Source organism: Gopherus flavomarginatus, chromosome 2, assembly GCF_025201925.1.
Source record: "Gopherus flavomarginatus isolate rGopFla2 chromosome 2, rGopFla2.mat.asm, whole genome shotgun sequence".
Lineage (NCBI taxonomy): Eukaryota > Metazoa > Chordata > Testudines > Testudinidae > Gopherus > Gopherus flavomarginatus.
Window position 1 is genome coordinate 209,945,826 of NC_066618.1, and position 20,018 is coordinate 209,965,843.

At 43.8% G+C, this 20,018-nt stretch overlaps 1 protein-coding gene across 1 annotated transcript in view; it reads right to left on the reverse strand.

Annotated features, from left to right (window-relative positions):
* The window catches only part of MTCL1 (microtubule crosslinking factor 1), a 200,038-nt gene extending 183,125 nt beyond the window's left edge, over nucleotides 1-16,913 (reverse strand). The window contains 1 exon segment of the mRNA XM_050942093.1: nucleotides 16,790-16,913. Coding sequence (XP_050798050.1) covers nucleotides 16,790-16,894 — 105 coding nt within the window. The 5' untranslated portion in view covers nucleotides 16,895-16,913.
* Nucleotides 16,914-20,018: the final 3,105 nt, after the last annotated feature.

Below are 20,018 nucleotides of genomic sequence, written 5' to 3' on the forward strand. Positions count from 1 at the left end.
GAAAATTCCTTCCTGACTCAAACATTTCTGACCACATAAGGGAATAAGAAAAGTAGTCTTCACCCTCACGGTGTTCTTCATATAGTATTCAGCACTAAATAAGCAAACAGACAAAATAAAAAATAGCCTTTGCCAATATGTACCCCAAGGAACTTGTTGGTTTCATAGTATGTTGTGGGAAAATAGCTATATTCTGCACATATTGTTATCCCTGACACTGCTACTTGAGCAGCCTTAGAAATGTTCCACTTATGTTTTCTGGAGCTTGTATCAATGCACAACTCTCCAGCCAAGCAAAAAGGAATAAATTGAACATCTTCATGTGACAAAATCAGGAAAATCTGTTTTAAATACTAAAAAGTGGAACTGCTGGTGCAAAGTCAAAGTTCTATTACTCTGAAATATCAAGTCAGATCCAAACATCAGATGCAGATTCAGAATGTGATTTTGCACAATAGCACTTGGAGATTCTATGTGAGAGACAGGGAACCTCAACACAATTTATGGAGAAAGGGGTTACCCTTTTGTTGTCCAAAATAAAGGTCTGACCTTGCTCCTAATGAAGGAAACAAACTCAGTGGCAAAAAGACAGGTATGCCTATGAGGAAGAGATGCATGTTTGTCCATTTTAAAGGAAGAAAATGTTCAATAACAATTTATTCTTCTCTAAAGGTGCCCAGCACTAAAGGTATTTCAAGTAGTGTTAAACGGCAGGGTCTGTTGCTAATGAGAGCAGATGTGTAAGCATTGAGTGTCAGATCATGCGCTCCCTTTTGTTTAATCTGATCATAATATACTATAAAATAGCATACATCAGAGTCAATGCTCAGTGAAAACCATGTGTTGAAACACATCTAAATAATCACCCACAGCCAAGAACTAGAAAGATGCCTCCTTTTTACACTGGACACGTCAGCCTGACAGACCTCTCAGGGGGAACTCCCAAAGCATAAATACAGTACCAGAGAGACTAGCCTGAAGGTTTGGTTATAAGACTTGAAAGAATTCTATTTGAAGCCTCTTAGATGATGTGAATAGTAAGAGCGACAATTTGCAATCCTCACAACAGACATGGAGAAAAGACTCAGAGAAGTGGAAATTACAGTTGAAACTACAATGGCCCAGGTTTTTAAATGTACTAATCAAGCCACACTAGAGAAAACATATCTGTCATCATCGAAGTTAAAGCATAAGCACAGGAGAAGCAGAACCTTAATAGCTCACAAACTTAGAAGCATAAGAAAAAGATTCAGTCTGGTTGAGAGAGAGAGTTGGAAATGACGGATGGATTCAACCCATGCCTTTATTAAGGTCTATTCATTATTACTGTGGGTGAACAAACATTATTAGGATATTGCTTCTTACATGTGTTATGATAGTATATTTTAATTTTGTAAAATTGCATAGAGAACTTGGAATGGGCACTTAGTAAACATCAAAGTAAATAAATACATAAAAGAAATGTTTATTTGTTCATCTAGTAAAGGAGAACTGATCTGATATGGTTTATAAAAGAATATATTACTGAGAGGATGGACCTGTACTTAAACAGGATCCTGATATATGTACACTCCACTCCAATATCCCAAAGCGGCCATTTCAATTGCAAGACAAGGTGGAGAGCATGATGATCTTTACTTCTCTGTATGTCTGAAAGACTCACAGGGTATGCCTACACTACGGGATTATTCCAATTTTACATAAACCAGTTTTGTAAAACAGATTGTATGAAGTCGAGTGCACGCAGCCACACTAAGTACATTAATTAGGTGGTGTGCATCCATGTACCGAGGCTAGCGTCGATTTCCGGAGGGTTGCACTGTGGGTAGCTATCCCGTAGCTATCCCATAGTTCCCGCAGTCTCCCCCACCCACTGGAATTCTGGGTTCAGATCCCAATGCAAAAACAGTGTCGCGGGTGATTCTGGGTAAATGTCGTCACTCAATCCTTTCGCCGTGAAAGCAACGGCAGATAATCATTTGGAGCCTTTTTCCCTGGATTGCCCTGGCAGACGCCATAGTATGGCAAGTATGGAGCCCGTTTTGCCTTTTGTCACTGTATGTGTACTAGATGTTGCTGACAGACACGGTACTGCAGTGCTACACAGCAGCATTCATTTGCCTTTGCAAGGTAACAGATGGTTACCATTCCTATTGCACTGTCTGCCATACCATTGTAAATTGGTGATGAGATGACGGTTATCAGTCGTTCTGTACCATCTGCTGCTTTCATGGGTGCTCCTGGCTGGTCTCGCTGAGGTCGGCTGGGGGCGCATGGACAAAAATGGGAATGACTCCCCGGGCCACTCCCTTCTTTATGTTTTGTCTAAAAATAGAGTCAGTCCTGCCTAGAATATGGGGCAAGTGTACTAGAGAACCAGAGAGCACAGCTGCTCCGTGTCAGAGCCCCAGAGATCCCGCAGAAATGATGAGCTGCATGCCATTCTAGGAAGTGCCCCTGCAACAACCCCACCCGTTGCTTCCTTCCTTCCCCAACCCTCCTGCGCTACCGTGACAGTGTCCCCCCATTTGTGTGATGAAGTAATAAAGAATGCAGGAATAAGAAATACTGACTTTTTAGTGAGATAAAATGAGGGGGAGGAAGCCTCCAGCTGCTATGATAGTGCAAGCAGGTCAGAATCTTTTCTTTAGACATGAAATAGGGGGAGGCTGATGGAGCTCAGCCTCCAGTTGCTGTGATGAAGACGGTTACCAGCCATTCTGTTCCATCTGCCGGAAATGACCGGGAGTCATTCCCATTTTTACCAAGGCCAGCCAGGAGCACTCATGGGCTGATGATGACGATGGATAGCAATCATATTGTACCATCTGCCACCGGAGAGGGGATGCTGGTGTTCAGCGCTGCAGCACCCCGTCTACCAGCAGCATGCAGTAGACATAGGGTGACTCTGAAAAAAGGCGAGAAACTTTTTTTTCCATTTTCTTTTGGGGGGTGGGAAGGGCGTAAATTGACGACATATACTCTGAAACACCTGGGAAAATGTTTTTGACCCTTCAGGCAACGGGAGCTCAGCCAAAAGTGCAAATGCTTTTTGGAGACTGCGGAGACTGTGGGATAGCAGGAGTCCTCAGTACCCCCCCCCATGAGCATCCATTTGATTCTTTGGCTTTCCGTTACACTTGTCACACAGCACTGTGCTGTGGCCTCTGTCTATCATAGCCTGGAGATTTTTTCAAATGCTTTGGCATTTCGTCTTCTGTAATGGAGCTCTGATAGAACAGATTTGTCTCCCCATACAGTGAGCAGATCCAGTATCTCCCGTACGGTCCATGCTGGAGCTCTTTTTGGATTTGGGACTGCATCGCCACCCATGCTGATCAGAGCTCCACGATGGGCAAACAGGAAATGAAATTCAAAAGTTCACGGGGCTTTTCCTGTCTACCTGGCCAGTGCATCCGAGTTCAGATTGCTTTCCAGAGCAGTCACAGTGGTGCACTGTGGGATCCCGACCGGAGGCCTATACCGTCGATTTGCGGCCACACTAACCCTAATCCGACATGGCAATACCGATTTCAGCGCTACTCCTCTCATTTAGGAGGAATACAGAAATCGGTTTAAAGAGCCCTTTATAGCGATATATAGAGGGCCTTGTTGTGTGGACGACGGTTTAACGCTGCTAAATTCGGTTTAAATGCGTAGTGTAGATCAGGCCATAGACTTTACCGTCTGAAAGGAGCATCACAATCATCTAGGCTAGTGGTCTCCAACCTTTTTATACACAAGATCACTTTTTGAATTTAAGTGCAACCCAGGACCTACCCCACCCCTTCCCCAAGTCCCTGCCCCTTCCCCAAGGCCCCACCCCACTCATTCCATCCCCCCTCCCTCCGCTGCTCGCTCTCTCCTACCCTCACTCATTTTCATTGGGCTGGAGCTCGAGATTGTGGTGCAGAAGGGGGTGAGAGCTCTGGGAGGGAATTTGGGTGCAGGGGGGACTCCAGGCTGGCGGAGTGTTGGGATGCAGGAGGGGATTTGGGGTGCTGGCTTCTGGAGGGGGTTCAGGGCTGGGGCAGGGGATTGGGGTGTGGGATGGAGGCAGACTCCCACTGAGCGGTGCTTACCTCGGATGGCTCTCAGGTGGCGCTGCAGCAGAGCTAAGGCAGGCTCCCTGCCTCTCCCGGCCCCACGCCACTCCTGGAAGTGGCCAGCACGTCCCTGTAGCCCCTGGCGAGGGGGGTGACATGTGGCTCCGCGCGCTGCCCCTTACTGCAGGCACTGCCCCAGCAGCTCCCATTGGCTGCAGCTCCCCATTCCCTGCTAATGCGAGCAGTGCCTGCAGGCAGGAGCAAAGTGCAGAGACCCCCTGTCCCCCACTCCCAGGGATCACAGGGATGTGCTGGCTGCTTCCAGGAGCAGCACGGGGACTGGGTGGGCAGGGAGCCTGCCTTAGCCCTGCTGCACTGCCAGACTTTTAGTAGCTGGAGATCATGATCGACTGTCAGAAGCTCCAGGATCGACCTGTCGACCACAACCTACCAGTTGGTGACCACTGATCTAGCCTGACCTCCTGCACATTGCAGGCCATAGAACCTCACCCACCACTCCTGTTATAGACCCCTAACTTCTGACTGAGTTACTGAAGTCCTCAAATCATGATTTAAAAACTTCAACTTACAGAGTATCCACCATTTACACTAGTTTATACCTGCAAGTAACCCATACCCCATGCTGCAGAAGAAGGTGGGGAAAAAAAATGAGAGTCTCTGCCAATCGTACTGGGAGAAAATTCCTTCCCAATCGCAAATACAGCAGTCAGTTACACATTGAGCATGTGGCAGGACCCAACAACTAGACACATGGGCAAGAATTCTCTGTAGTAACGCAGAGCCCTCCCCATCTAGTATCTCATCACTGGCCATTGGAGATATTTGCTGCTAGCAGTTGCAGATCAGCTATGTGCCATTGTAGGCAGTCTCATCAGAACATCCCCTCCATAAAGTTATCAAGCTCAGTCTTGATTTTTTCCCCCCACTACTTCCCTTGGAAGGCTGTTCCAGAACTTCATTCCTCTGATGGATAGAAACTTTCATCTAATTTCAAACCTAAGCTTGTCGATGGCCAGTTTATATCCATTTGTTCTTGTGTCCACATTAGTGCTTAACTTATATAATTTCTCTCCCTCCCTGGTATTCATCCCTCTGGTGTATTTATAGAGAGTAATCATATCGCCCCTCAGCCTTCTTTTATTTAGGCTAAACATGCTAAGCTATTTGAGTCTCCTCTCATCTCTGCTCCTACTGAAGTCCTGGAAGAGAGGGAATATTGCTTAGGGAAAAGTTAAGCAGTTCTTCTTTCCAGATGTCAGTCTAGTTACACAAACAAAGAAATGGAATTATTGGAGATAAAGCAAAGATTTTTAACTAGAAAACACACAAACAACTTATTTTTAGATCCAGCCAAATGGAATGTCATTTATGCTTACAATGTATGACAATACAGTCTTCTCGTTCCTGAACAAATAAAGAGAATTTAGTAGCAACAAACTCAGGAAGCCAAAGATTCAGTAATTGAACTTTTCTGAGTGTAACCAGTCAGGCACAACTTTATAAGCCAAGAACTTAATTTACTCTTTCTTACACTTTGATTATCTACTTGTGAGTATCTGATCATTCACGCATTTATTATTCTGTTCCTAGAGGATAATAGTTTTCCAGGCCCAAAGTGCCTCAGTGAAAACTCTGCAAGTTTTCCATACTTAGCAGTCTTTGGGTATGTCTACACTGCAAAAAAAAAAAAAAAAAAAAAAAATCCATGACATAGTCTCAGAGTCCAGGCCAATTAACTCAGGCTCATGGGGGTCAAGCTGCAGAGCTAAAAATAGCAATGCAGACATTCCCACTCAGGCTAGAGCCCAGACTCTGAAACTTGGTGAAGGGCGAGAGTCTCAGAGCACAGATTTCAGCTTAAGCAGGAAAGTTTACCCTGCTATTTTTGGCCCACAGCCCAAACCTCACAAGCCTAAGTCAATTGACCTGAGCTCTGAGACTTGGTGCCATGTGTTTTTCTTTGCAACATAGACATACCCTCAGAGGTTTCCTTCTGTGAAACTATGGCCTGGTCTACACAACACAGTTAGGTCAACATAAGGCAGTTTGCTTACATTTGCAGGAGATAATGCTGCCCGCTTCTTGTTTGCAAGGTCATCTGTCATGCTTCAACCACCACTCCAGAGAACATGTGTCCATCCTGATAACAGGTACTGCTTGATAATGATTCAAACCAGTGTGGAGCGATGCATGTTCATTTTCATCATCTGAGTCAGATGCCGCCAACAGAAGGTTGATTTTCTTTTTTGGTAGCTTGGGTTATGTAGTGTCTGCATTGGACTTTTAAGACTTCTGAAAGAAAGCATGCTCCACACCTCGTCCCTCTCAGATTTTGGAAGGCACTTCAGATTCTTAAACCTTGGGTCAAGTGCTGCAGCTATCTTTAGAAATCTCACATTTGTACCCTCTTTGCATTTTGCCAAATCTGCTGTGAAAATGTTCTTAAAACAAATAACGTGCTGGGTCATCATCCAAGATTGGTATAACATGAAATATATGGCAGAACGCGAGTAAAACAGAGCAGGAGACATACAATTCTCTGCCAAGGAGTTCAGTCACAAATTTAATTAATGCATTATTTTTTAACAAGCGTCATCAGCATGGAAGCATGTCCTCTGGAATGGTAGCCGAAGAAGGAAGGGGCATACAATTAGCACAGTGGTCACCAACCAGTAGACAGTTGTGGAGCCCCTGCCAGTCAATTGCAATCGCCATTTGCTAACAAACTGGTGGTACAGCAGGGCTAAAGGCAGACTCCCTTCCTGCCCTGACCCCACGCCGCTTCAGGAAGCAGCCAGCATGTCCCTGCGTGGTGAGGGAGGGGGTCTCCGTGCTCCACTCCTGCCTGTAGGCACTACCCCTGCAGCTCCACTGGCCAGGAACAGGGAACTGTGGCCAATGGGAGCTGTGGGGGTGGTGCCTGCAGGGAAGGTCAGCACACGGAGCCATGTAACCCCCTCTCTCCCAGGGCCGCAAGGACGTGCTAGCAGCTTCCAGAAGCGATGTGGGGCCGGGACAGGCAGGGAGCCTGCCTTAGCCCTGCTGTGCCGCCGCTGAGCGTAAGCACCTCTTGGGAAAAGCCTGCGCCACAACCCCCTGCCCCAGCCCTGAACCCCTCCTGCACCCAAACTCCCTCCCAGGGCCCATACTCTCTCCTGCACCCCAACCTCCTGCCCCATCCCAAAGCCTCCTTATGTACCCAAACTCCTTCCCAGAGGTTGCACCCTTCACCCCCTGCTGCACCCCAACCCCCTGCCCCAAGCTCAGCCCAGAGCCCCCTTTCACACTCCGAACCCCTTGCCCCAGCCCAGAGTCCACACCCCCTTACCCCGCGCACCAACCCCCTGCCCCAGCCTGCTGAAACTGAGTGAGTGTGGGGAAGAATGAGCGATGGGTGGGGGGGATGGAGTGAGTGGGACGGGGCCTCGGGGAAGGGGTGGGGCCTCGGGGAAGGGGTGGGGTAGATCCAGGGTTGCACTTAAATTCAAAAAGTGATCTTGTGCTTAAAAAGGTTGGAGATCACTGGTTTAGCATATCTGACACAAGTACCTTGCAATGCTGGCTACAAAAGTACCATGCAAAAACCTTTTCTCACTTTCAGGTGACATTATAAATAAGAAGCAGGCAGCATTATCTCCCGTAAATGTAAACAAACTTGTTTGTCCTAGCGATTGGCTGAATAAGAAGTAGACTTCAGCGGACTTGCAGGCTCTAAAGTTTTACATTATTTTGGTTTTGAGTGCAGTTATATAACAAAAAAAAAATCTACATTTGTAAATTGCACTTTCACGATAAAGAGATTGCACTACAGTACTTTATGAGGTGAATTGAAAAATACTATTTCTTTTGTTTATCATTTTACAGTGCAAATATTTGTTATCTAATATAATAATATAACGTGAACACTATACACTTTGTATTCTATGTTGTAACTGAAATCAGTATATTTGAAAATGTAAAAATACATCCAAAAATATTTAATAAATTTAAATTGGTATTCTCTGTTTCACAGTCTGATTAAAACTGCAATTAATCACAATTATTTTTTTAATCGTGATTATCTTTTTGAGTTAATCACATGAGTTAACTGCGATTAAATCAACAGCCCTACTAATTACACACATTGAAAAACATACAAGCAACTTTTTAAATATCCAGCAAAATAGAACACAATTTATGCTTATAATGTATGACAATATTTGCTCTGGTATTAGGAGGTTATATATTAAATCAGTGGAAAAAGATGGCAGTAACTGCCGAGATTCTAGTGACTGCACAAGTTCTAGGTAGCCCCTGATAAATGTCAATTTTTAAAAAAGATTCATAGTTGCTATTTTATGTCATTCCCATTTTTCATATTTTAAGTATCTCATAATGTCATTATGTAGATTGAGACAAGGTAGTTGAGATAATCTTTTACTGGACCAAGTTCTGTTGGTGGAAGATACATGCTTTTGAGCTACACAAGTAATCACTACGCTTTTGAATGAACTCACACAGGAAAATGATAAAAGGCAAAAACACCTTATCACTTGAGCGATTACTTTTTCACAAAGTGATCACACTATATCTGATCTTTCAATACTTGTCCTCAAAGGAAACCTGTTCACCTTCAAAAGACAGGCCTTGGAACTTAAATTCATAACTCGGTTTGATACCTAAAAACCATGGACTTAACAGGGACACTGGAATTATGGCTCATTACAACAATTTGTAACACATCACATTGCCTGCTACCCTTAACTGCACACTTCAAACCTTTTTTGTATAACAATCTAACCCTCAATTCCCAATTTATTTCAAGTGACCACCTCCACACATTACCCCTTCTGCTTAGAAATCTGTCCCAACTTGTATTTTTTAGCTGAGAAACTGCTTCCTTCCACAGACCAGTGTAGTTCAAAAACTTGTACCTTCCATCAACAGAAGTTGCTCCAGTAAAAGATATTACCCCACCTACCTTATCTCTCTGAGCCTGGGACAAAAGGGGCTACAACAACACTGAAAACATTATGTAGAGTATCATGTTACAATCAGGATCAAATTCCTCCCTGGTGTAACTCCAATGACTTCAGCAAAGTTACATTAAAGATGAATATGCCCCAAGAAGATTGTTTTTGATTTAATCAAACAATAGTATTTTTGTCTTTTTCAAAATGTGCCAATGAACTGCAAGTTCCCTGCATGCCTCAAATTATTATTCAGCTATCAAACTGTCAAACCAGCTTAAAATTCCTAAACTGATCCTCAGATCTTGATAACAGTTGTGAGCAAGTAGCGTTACATTATCATACAGTATGTTGGTTGCACAAAACAGTTTTAGAATTCTGACAATTCTAACATGATTAATACTTGTAGGTATTAGGTAAGTTTTAGGTAAGTTTTGCTTTTCCAGAATGGAAAACAGAAAGCAGAATTAAGCATTTGTGAGCTTATGCATTTTTTTCAAATAATCAGAGCTATTACTGTTTCAGTACATTTCCTTCACTGCTACCATTTGAACAGTTGGAGTAGTCATCTGGCTAGTGCAACGTTACTATAATCTACTCAAGCCTACAGACGGAAACTATTGTCTATCACATTATACAAATAATCCACTCTGCTGCCCCCGGACAATTAAATGTTTTCAGCAGAGCCACAACTGTGGCTAACAAGGCACATGGACCTACTGCTATTGTTTACCAAACTGACATTTCATTCTAACAGCTGACTCACCCTGTGTCTGAAATGATTCACATTATTTTGAGGCCTAGGGTTATTACCTCTATTCTTCCACATGACTAATGCACATTAGGTGTAGACAGAGGCATGTCAAAGGAAGACCACAATAACTTTTGCTTTACTAACCCCTGTAACCTTTGCTAAATGAAAAAATTAGTCACATCAATTCTGATCATTCGTGCCATATAGAGATCCTACGACACACACCAAGTTACGGTAGATCATTGAATGAAACTACCATATAGTCCATGTGACGTATATTGATCCAAACACCTTTGTATGTCGTTTTCAAAAACATGATCCAGAAGCATTGACTTGAGAAGGGCTTCAATGTAAAAGAAACTGAAAGCTGTGAAGCATAGCATAACCATGCCAAACATATTGTAATTTTAAACAAAAATTAATATTCCCACCCCGGAATATCCCCTTTTCCAATGATATACAGCATAAGTCACTGCTAAGAAACAGTAAGAAAGACAAAGCAAGACATTCATCTAAGAATGTAAGTGCTATTTTAGGGGATATGCTGTTTGTGAGAACAGTTTGCGCTAGCCTACAGTGTAGCAACATTCATGGCATTTTCAAGTTATGCTACTTGATAAATAGTGAAAACTACCCAACAGTGTATATGTGAGAAAGCACTAGTTGCACTTTAATGATTGTAATAAGTGCTCAAGTTTTGCTTAGGACCTTTTCGAATACACTGTTCATTAAACATGCAAAGTACTTAAGATGGGAGGATTTGTAAAGCAGCATCTCTTATCAAGATACATAAATATAAAAGGGTCCACCTTTATTTTTGAATAGCAAAATCCATTATTTAACATTATCACTATTCACAATACATTTTTTTACTTAAAATAAGCATTTCCTTAATCCATGTGATTTGAATTAATCTGATGTGAAGTGAAAGCAAGGGAATTTTGAACTACTAAAATTTGGGCCCTGATTCTGGTACCACTAAGCCAGTGGTAAAAAAACTCTGACTGATGCAAAAGGGAGCAAGAGAAAACCCTTTAAGATCCAATCTTGCACCACTGATTTCAGTGAGCACCAGATCAAGCCCTTAGTGAGTTCTCTCTCTTCCCCCCAGGACTAGTATATCATTTATCCTTTTCCACAGACTGCAGTCTCCAAAGTAAACCTGAAAAGTAGTAATAATTTACATATGTATCACTTTAACATTCTAAACAAGGTTGATTTAAAAATATTAGGTACATTTAAAGCTCAGCTTCTTCTAGGGCTTATTCATTTATTAAAATTTGTTCTCTTAGCTTTTATTCTCCTTCTGCCTGAATGCTTTGTGGTTTCACTGTCTCAGCAGTCACGATATTTCACAGTGGATGTGACAACTTTGCCTCAGAATATAACATGATACTTTATATAAACTATTGGAAGGTTCCATTCTTTCTGTATAGATTAAACTACCTAGGCAAAGAGGCTTGCTAAAACACATGAAAATGAGTCAATTATGAAATGCCATCACAATATAAGAACTGGATGGTGATGTCCTGCTATACTATGGATTTTAAACCAGGTCATAAGGCCTTTTGGTAAAATAAACTATTCTGATTTCAAAGGAATCGATTTGCTTGAGATCTATTAAAAATACAAAACAAAAATCCTCTTTTTTATCTTACAGTTTGCACTTCTTGAAGTGCTTATGTGAAGGCTAACACATTGAAGAAATAATGAAATATAAGATTCCTGGTTTTGTGTGTTTTTGCATTGGTCATTTTAAAAATTGGCATTCGACACAATTTTTCTAATTATTATTATTTACTGGTTTATAATATCCAGAAGTGTGATAGATAACTTAGGGCTTGTCTACATGGAGAAGTAAGGTACCCTCCTGGAGAGTGAGGAGGGTGATTTCTAAAATGCACTACTACGTTGCGCATTAATTAGTCCACGTAGACCCCAATGGTGCGCACTAAAGGGTCCCTAGTGTGCTTTAATGCAGTGCTGTTTGAAACAACAGTATGTTAATGTGCACTCACTTTTAGTGCACAACAGCAGGATCTACATGCACCAATTAATGAGCAACATGTTAGCACGTTTTAGAAATCACGTACTTCTTAAGCACATAAGCCCGCCATGTAAACAAGCTTTAAGAATACAATAAAGACAATCTCAAGAACTTTTAGACACAGTTCAAAGGATGGGGAAAAAGGTAAAAGATGGGGGTTACAGCAGTGAGATTATGCAGCTAGATCTTCATCCTGCAAAGATTTACACACAGATGTAACTTTACATGCTGTAGGAGGGCACTCCTGGGGCCAGATCCTCAGCTGGTGTAAACTGGCATAGCTAAACTGAAGATCTGGCCCACTGTGTGTCCAGTTAAGCACATGCTTTCCTCTTTGCAGGACCAGCACCTTATTCAGAAAAGACTTCTGCATAGCATACTGGAGGGAAAAAAGACGATGGCATTTTAAAAATATAAACAGAAGTAAATAATTCTGTTTGTTGATTCAATTCTTTTAAATGTCTATTAATATTTGGCACTATAATAAAGCTGACTGAAACAGTACCATGATCTGAAACTTTTTTGTAAGAAAATATACTGCATATCAGATTAGCGCCCAAAACGTTCCTTCAGATTATTTGCACCAACTGCCATGTCCCAGCTGGTAGGAGGGAAACGGGTGAGTGGATAGTGATGGCTGGCCTTGTTTTCTGGACTACACACAAGAGAATTCAGCAAAGGAACATGCTCAACAAAATAATGTATCTTTTGGGATTTATCTCATCATTTGTTCACCTATGACTGACAGTTTACCCATTATTCTTTAAATCACCTTCAATTAAAGCAAAAAAAAAAAAGCTAGCCTCCTTATCAGAGAGGAAAGTAGAATTTTAAGATAGATAGATAGATAGATAGATAGATAAAAATGATTAAAAAAAAACCACCTAGCTCACCACATGTACAATGTTGTGGTTCTGATTTTTAGAATGGAAAAATGTTTTTATGAATACACATTAATAAAGTCAACGCTCAAGACAAGCAGAGTACACAGCTATAGGGCCCCAACTGCTGCAAGTGATAATTCAGAATGAAGGACACAAGACTAGAACTATAACACAGAGGAAGTAGTTTGAAATGACGTTGAACTGATTTCTTTAACATAGGAATTGCCTCACTGGATCAGATCGATGGTCCAGCTCATCCAGTCTCCTGTCTCTGACAATGACCAGCATCAGATGCTTCAGAGAAAGGTGCAAAAAACTTCACAGTAAGCAGTTGTGTGATAATCTGCCCTCCCATAGTCAATCTCCTCCTAATCCTTAATAGTTACAGATTGTCTTAAACTCTGAAGCATGAAGTTTAATATATTTTCCAAAATTTCTTAGTATTAACTTTGGATATCCTTGTTATCCATATAATTGTCCAATTCCCCTTTTTTTTATTGCTAAGATTTTGGCTTCAAAGACATCCCGTGGCAATGAATTCCAGGGTTAATTACTTGTTACATGAAAAAGTATTTCCTTTTATTGGTTCTGAATTTTCCACCTTTCAATTTAATTGAATATCCCCACCCCCAATTCTTGTGCTATGAGACAAGGAGCCCAGAAATCCAACATTTGTTCTCTATACTATTCATTATTTATATACTTACCTCCTTTCTAAAATAAAGAATCCCACACTGTTCCACCTCTCTTCACAGGAGAGTTTTTCCATGCCCCTAATCGTTTGTCTCTTTGCTCTTGCCTCAACCCCAATTCTGCAATATTCTTTTTGAGATGGGTGACCAATACTGCACACAGTATTCCAGATGCAGGTGCACCATTATATTTTCCATGTTATTCCTAAGCAATGTAACATTTTGTTTGCTTTTACAGCTGCATGTAGGGTAGAGGTTTTCATTGAGTTGTCTACAGTGATGCTCAGATGTCTTTCCTGAGTTAACATAGTTAATTTAGAACCCAGTAAGTGGTATGAGTATCTCATTTTTCCTCTCCAATATACTTTTCAATATTGAACTTCATTGTCTTTGTGTTACTCATTCCCCCTAGCTTGGTTAAATTCCTCTGGAATTCCTCCAATCCTCTTTGGACTTGAGTAACCTAAACAAATATGTATCAACTGCAAGCTTTCCTATGTCCCTGCTCTCTCCTCTTTCCAAATCATGCGCAACACTGGACCTACAGAATGTTGAGGCACCTTGTTGTTAATTCTTTGCTATGATGAAAATTGTTTCCTATCTCTTAGATCTGGTCTACAGTACAGACATATATCAGTATAACTATGTCACTCAGTAGTGCGAAAAATCCATACCTTTGAGCGATGTCGTTATACCGACCTAACCCCCCATGTAGACAGTGCTATGTTGGCGAGAGGGCTTCTCCCATTGACATAGCTACCGCCATTCGGGGAGGTGGATTAACTACACCAACAAGAGAGAGCTCGCCTGTCAGCATAGAGTGTCTTCATTAAAGCACTACAGCAGCGCAACTGTATCAGTGCATTTCTACCAATGCAGCGTTTTAAGTGTAGGTTTGTCCTTACTCAAATCACTAGCGTTTCATAATCCCTGTCCCTCTTTCTGCCACTGTATCATCCTTCTCTCCTTCAGGGTTATCCAAATCACCTATTCTTTGGGCCCTGTTCTGGTGCAGTCCTTACTCTGATAAAAATCCTACTGGCTTCAATGGGAGTTTTGTTTGAGTAAAGCCTGCAGGATGATGCTTTTGCAAAACCAGAGAACAAAGATTGTATCCACCAGTAGCAGTGTACAGTATGTGTGGTTACCCAGTTAGCTCAGTTTATTTTATTTATAGATCTTTATGAATGTAATCTCTTTGCCATACCAAAAGATCATACATATGTACATGTCCAGTTAAAGGTTCCAGCAAATCAGTTCAGCCAGTAGCATTCCCAATTAAAGGGGGTAGAATTAATACATAAGTGAGAGGGGGAAGAATTAATACAGAAAAGTGTATTTTTACACTAGGATAATAGTGCAAATGTTCCTTTAGTTGTTGATCTTGATCTCAGCCAGAACATGTTAGTACTTCACAATCAATGACTTGGGTTTGCTATAATAAAGTAATATAACAATGGACAGTATAACACTAAGTCATTGTTTCCATTTCAAGTGAGAAAAAAAAGTTTAAGAAAAGCTAAACTATGGAAGATATTTTGTGTGTATTCAACAGAGAAGGCATAATGTTTTGGATAGAAAGAAAGTTTAGGGATTATTGAAATATCACACACCAGCTAACCATAACAGCCTTACAGTGCACTCTGCACTGGATTTATATGCATTCAGAGACTTCACAGATTAGGCTTTTACAGAGAAACAGGATCACGTGCATTAGTTCCTTATCTGCCCTTTTTAGCTTTGCCATGGCACTACTTCCTGGGAGATCTTCACACTGCTGTCAAAAGGTCAAATGGTCATGTACTTATACTGTGTGTTCATATTTCTTTTACACAGCTTTGGTGAATATACTGTAACATGTAAAATTGGAACGCTGATTTTGGTGGGTGATTTACTCCTAAGAGATGCTCACTTTAGTTGGGTTTCAGAATAACAGCTTCTGAATTTAGACTGACACAATTACAGCATTTTAATTAAAGAATCCAATCCTTATTGTTTCTATTGCAGCACACTGGCTTGGAGAAATGTACCAGATTCCTTTCAGCAGATATCCCCGTACAGCAGACCTTTTATGGAAGACTATATTTTTTAAGAATCAAAACAGAGCCGTCAACCCCCACCTCTTCTTCCAAAAGTTTCATCCAGCCTACTACAATGCCTTGTACTGGAGACCAAAGATCACAATCGTTAGAGCCACTGGATAGCCTTAAGTGCCAGTTTTACTGCACTGTCAAGTAGTTGGCGGTGAAGTGCCCAGCAGCTGAGGCACATCCATACTCAATGAACAAAGCCCTTCGCCCAGCCACGCATCCCCCATGATCCCGCTACACTACGAGCACAACCCCCACCCCATTTACCTGGAGAGGGAAAGAACCCAGCAATTGCTACCTACCCCCGGTGCATACACATACCCTCCCGCCTGCCAACCCAACCAACTCCAGAACATTGGAAAAAATAACCCCAACTATACATACAATATGATGGGGGCTAATTTAGCTACAAGAAGTCAGGAAAAAGATCTTGGCGTCATCATGGATAGTTCTCTGAAGATGTCCATGCAGTGCGCAGAGGCGGTCAAAAAAGCAAACACGATGTTAGGAATCATTAAAAAGGGGATAGAGAACAAGACTGAGAATATATTATTGCCCTTATATAAATCCATGGTACGCCCACCTCTCAAATACTGTGTACAGATGTGGTCTCCTCACCTCAAAAAAGATATTCTAGCATTAGAAAAGGTTCAGAAAAGGGCAACTAAAATGATTAGGGGTTTGGAGAGGGTCTCATACGAGGAAAGATTAAAGAGGCTAGGCCTCTTCAGCTTGGAAAAGAAGAGACTAAGGGGAGATATGATAGAAGTATATAAAATCATGAGTGATGTGGAGAAAGTGGATAAGGAAAAGTTATTTACTTGTTCCCATAATACAAGAACTAGGGGTCACCAAATGAAATTAATAGGTAGCAAGTTTAAAACTAATAAAAGGAAGTTCTTCTTCACACAGTGCACAGTCAACTTGTGGAACTCCTTACCTGAAGAGGTTGTGAAGGGTGGGACTACAACAGGGTTTAAAAGGGAACTGGATAAATTCACAGTGGCTAAGTCCCTAAATGGCTATTAGCCAGGAAGGGTAAGGAATGATGTCCCTAGCCTCTGTTCATCAGAGGACGGAGATGGATGGCAGGAGAGAGATCACTTGATCATTGCCTGTTAGCTTCACTCCCTCTGGGGCACCTGGCACTGTGGTAGACAGATACTGGGCTAGATGGACCTTTGGTCTGACCCCACACAGCCCGTTCTTATGTTCCCACCTGACCACCCAGCATGTGTTCAGCCCCAGGTCCCGCACCCTCCTGGAGGAGCACCCACCCGCTGGCCCCGCCCCTCGAGCTGTTTACCTTGAGATAGTCATTTTCCGAGCGCAGCTCCTCGATCTCCCGCAGCAGCTCCTCCTCCTCCGCCGGCGGCTGGCAGGGGGCGGGCGCGTTGCTGCCCAGCCGCATGTTCTCCGCGGCTCTGCCCCGGCTCGGCTCTTCTCCCCCGGGCGCGGGCGAGGCGGGCTGCGGGCTGCAGGGCGGGGCTGGCTGTGCCGCGCCCTGGCCGGCGGGGCTCTCCGGGCACGGCTGGGCGCCCAGCGCGGGGCTGGCCCCAGGCACCGGGGTGCCCGCTCGGCCTGGCGCAGGCGGCTGTTCCCGGTCGCTGGAGCCGGTGCCGGACTCGGCGTCGCTGCTGGCGGCCTGGGCCGGTCGCTGCTCGTCGGAGAGCGGCTCGGAGGGGCAGTCGGACAGGTCGGAGCTGCTGTCCGTGTGGCTGAGCCTGGCGGGAGTCGCCCCGGCCGCATGGCCGCTGCCCAGCCCGGGCCCGGCGGCCGAGGCCAGAGAGCCCCCCTGCTGCGGGGGGCCGCCTCTCTTCCCCTTCCTGCCCTTGCTGGGCGGGTGGCCCGGCTGCCCCCCGGCCTGCCTGGCCCCGGCCTTGCCGCCCCCCTGCTCCTGGGCTCGGGCCGCCTTCTTGCTCCACAGGGCGGCTTTGGCGCTGCCCGCTCGGCCGCCCGTCGCTGCCGCTGCCTTTGCGCCCTGGGAGCCGCTGCGCCTGGAGAGGCGGCTGTGGGTGGCCAGGAGCCCGGCGGATTGAGGCGAGGCGCCCGGCTGCTGCGGCTTGCCCGGCAGGCTGGGGGCTTTGGGCGGCACGGGCGGGGGCTTGGCAGACGATGCCCGGCCGTGGAGATCCTTGAGGAAGGGTCTGGCCGGGGAAGGGGCTCGGTTCAGTCTCTTCTTCTCAGCGTGGGGGTGGCCCTGCTGCTGCTGCTGCTTGAGGTTCTCACTTGGGCTGGTGCCATTTAAAGTCTCCATGCTCCAGGCAGAGGAAGAAGCAGCCGCAGCCCTGGGGGTGTCGGGCACTTGAAGCTCTTTAATCCTGTCCACCCACAGGAATAGCGGCAGCGAGCCTCCCGGCAGAGCGCAGCAGCACGAGCAGCCTCCCCCAGCCTCCCCGGTTGTTTTCTCATCACTTCTGCTTCTCCCCAACCACCAGCCTCACACTTTTCTTCTTTAGACCCCTCACCCTCGCGCTTGCCCCTCCTCAGCTCCCACCCTCGTCTGTCTCTTAAGCACTGGCTTGTTTCAGTAAAATGAAGGCAAATCCCTTAGTGGTAGCCGCCTCCTCCTTCACCTGCCGCTCTCCCCTCCCTCTGGATCAGCTCGATGCAGCTCAAGTTATTTTGCAGCCCGAAAAATCGACTCGCTTTTCCTTTGGTCCGATGCAAATGACTATTTTCCAGGTTCCTTTTCTTCTTTTCCCTTCGCTCACAAACCATCATTCATCAGACTCCAACGGCGACCCCCGTCTCATTCCCATCCCCTCCGCTCCTTGTCTCTCGCCTGCACCCTCCAATCTTCTCCGGGTCCTTCCTCCTCCTGCTGAAATAGGGAAACTGCAAACGCTGCTGTCTCTCTCCAGTCCTGACGCTTCCCGGTCTGTGCGCATGATCCTCCCCCCTCTGTCACCAAGCCAAACTGCTCTGTGAAAGCCACTTTTTCCTAGAGTTGCCTGTATGCGTTTTTATACGGGTTCCTGGACCAGTTGCTACTTATAATAAACCCAGATTTGAGGGAATGTAATTCTTCAGCCATTGGCTATATACTATTTCAGGTTAAATAGTTTTCTGTAGTATTCACTGCTTTGCAAAGAATCTTTCCCTGTAGGTTTGCCACAACAAAACAACACCAATCTGCCACCTGCATTATATCTTTGCTGAAGACACAGTAATCCACAAGCAAGTCTAGTTATCCAGAGGATAAGAAAATAGCTGGCTATGTGCTGAAATCAAAAAGGCATGGAACAGTCCCTCTAATGCTGGCTGGATACATTGGTATAAAACTGTAGTAGTTAAATTTGAAAGGCACCTGCATAGTAAATGAAAGGAAGGAGGGATTAAAGCACAGAAGGGGACCACCCAATCTAGTGGTTAAAGCACAGCACTTGCCTCTTTGCTGACTCACCGTGGCTCAGTATCCTCATCATCTCATAAAGGTGTTGTGAAGCTTAATTCATTCGTGTGTAAAGCTCTGAATAGAAGGCGTTCTCAAAAGTGCCTATGGAAGTTAGTAGCCCAGCTCTCAAGTCACTGGAAGGTGGGTGCCTAACATTCTTTGGCACTGTTGAAACTCCCACTCTATATTATTAGAAATACAATGTATTACTGCGAAAGGTGGAAGCCACCAAGCATTGCTGAATGTAAGAAAGCCAGATAACCACTTCTCCCTTGCAGAGTCAATGTACACTAACCAAGTGACCAATGGATAGCGCCTGCCTCTGAGTTCAAGTGCCACACTAGAATTTAGATTTATATCTATATCTGCTGCTGCAGTGCAGTAGAGAAGGTGTTACAGTATTGGTACCATTCTGTGGATGAGAGATTCAAGAAACGGAGATTATTTATGGCTTTAATGACTTGGCACTTCTATTTATTAAAAAGTTATAATAATAATAATAATAATTGCGATAACTGGTATCCTGAGGAAAGTTTACTCTTTCAGTAGAAGAGGTTTTTATGGCCAAGGGTATGTATGAGTTATTGCTGAGTATATAACAGTTGCCTGTGCCTATACATTGCATTATTTTGTAAAGCATGTGATTATGAAAGACTATATAAAACAGAACCTTGCCGTATATAATAAAACCGGTCTCTGCAACCGTTTGCAGGCATCACTGCAGTAAATCCCCACAAAGGTATCTTATATATGTTTGGGTGGCTAAGTTCTAGAATAGAGAGCTTGCTTAGTGACAGTCTGAAACTGTTACCATTCCACTGGAGGTTATCTGCAGCCAAAGCAATTTGTGCTTTGTTTCTGGCTCGGTTGCATTGTTGCTTTTGCTCAGATCTAAAAAAAAGGCCTGAAGAGTCTCTCTAAGGGGAAGCACTTTGGGGAAGGCCTGATTTAAAGGTCTGAGGAAATCATGGAAAGTCCATGGGTGAATTTCTCTCTTCTGCTGGTAGGGCCAGGTCCAATACCTACTGAAGTGAGTGGGAGTATTTTAAATTATTTCAATGGGCATTAGATCAGATCCTTAATATGAGGTAGATAATTATTTTTTACTTGAGAACTTAGCTTCTCTTTCTGCTTACAG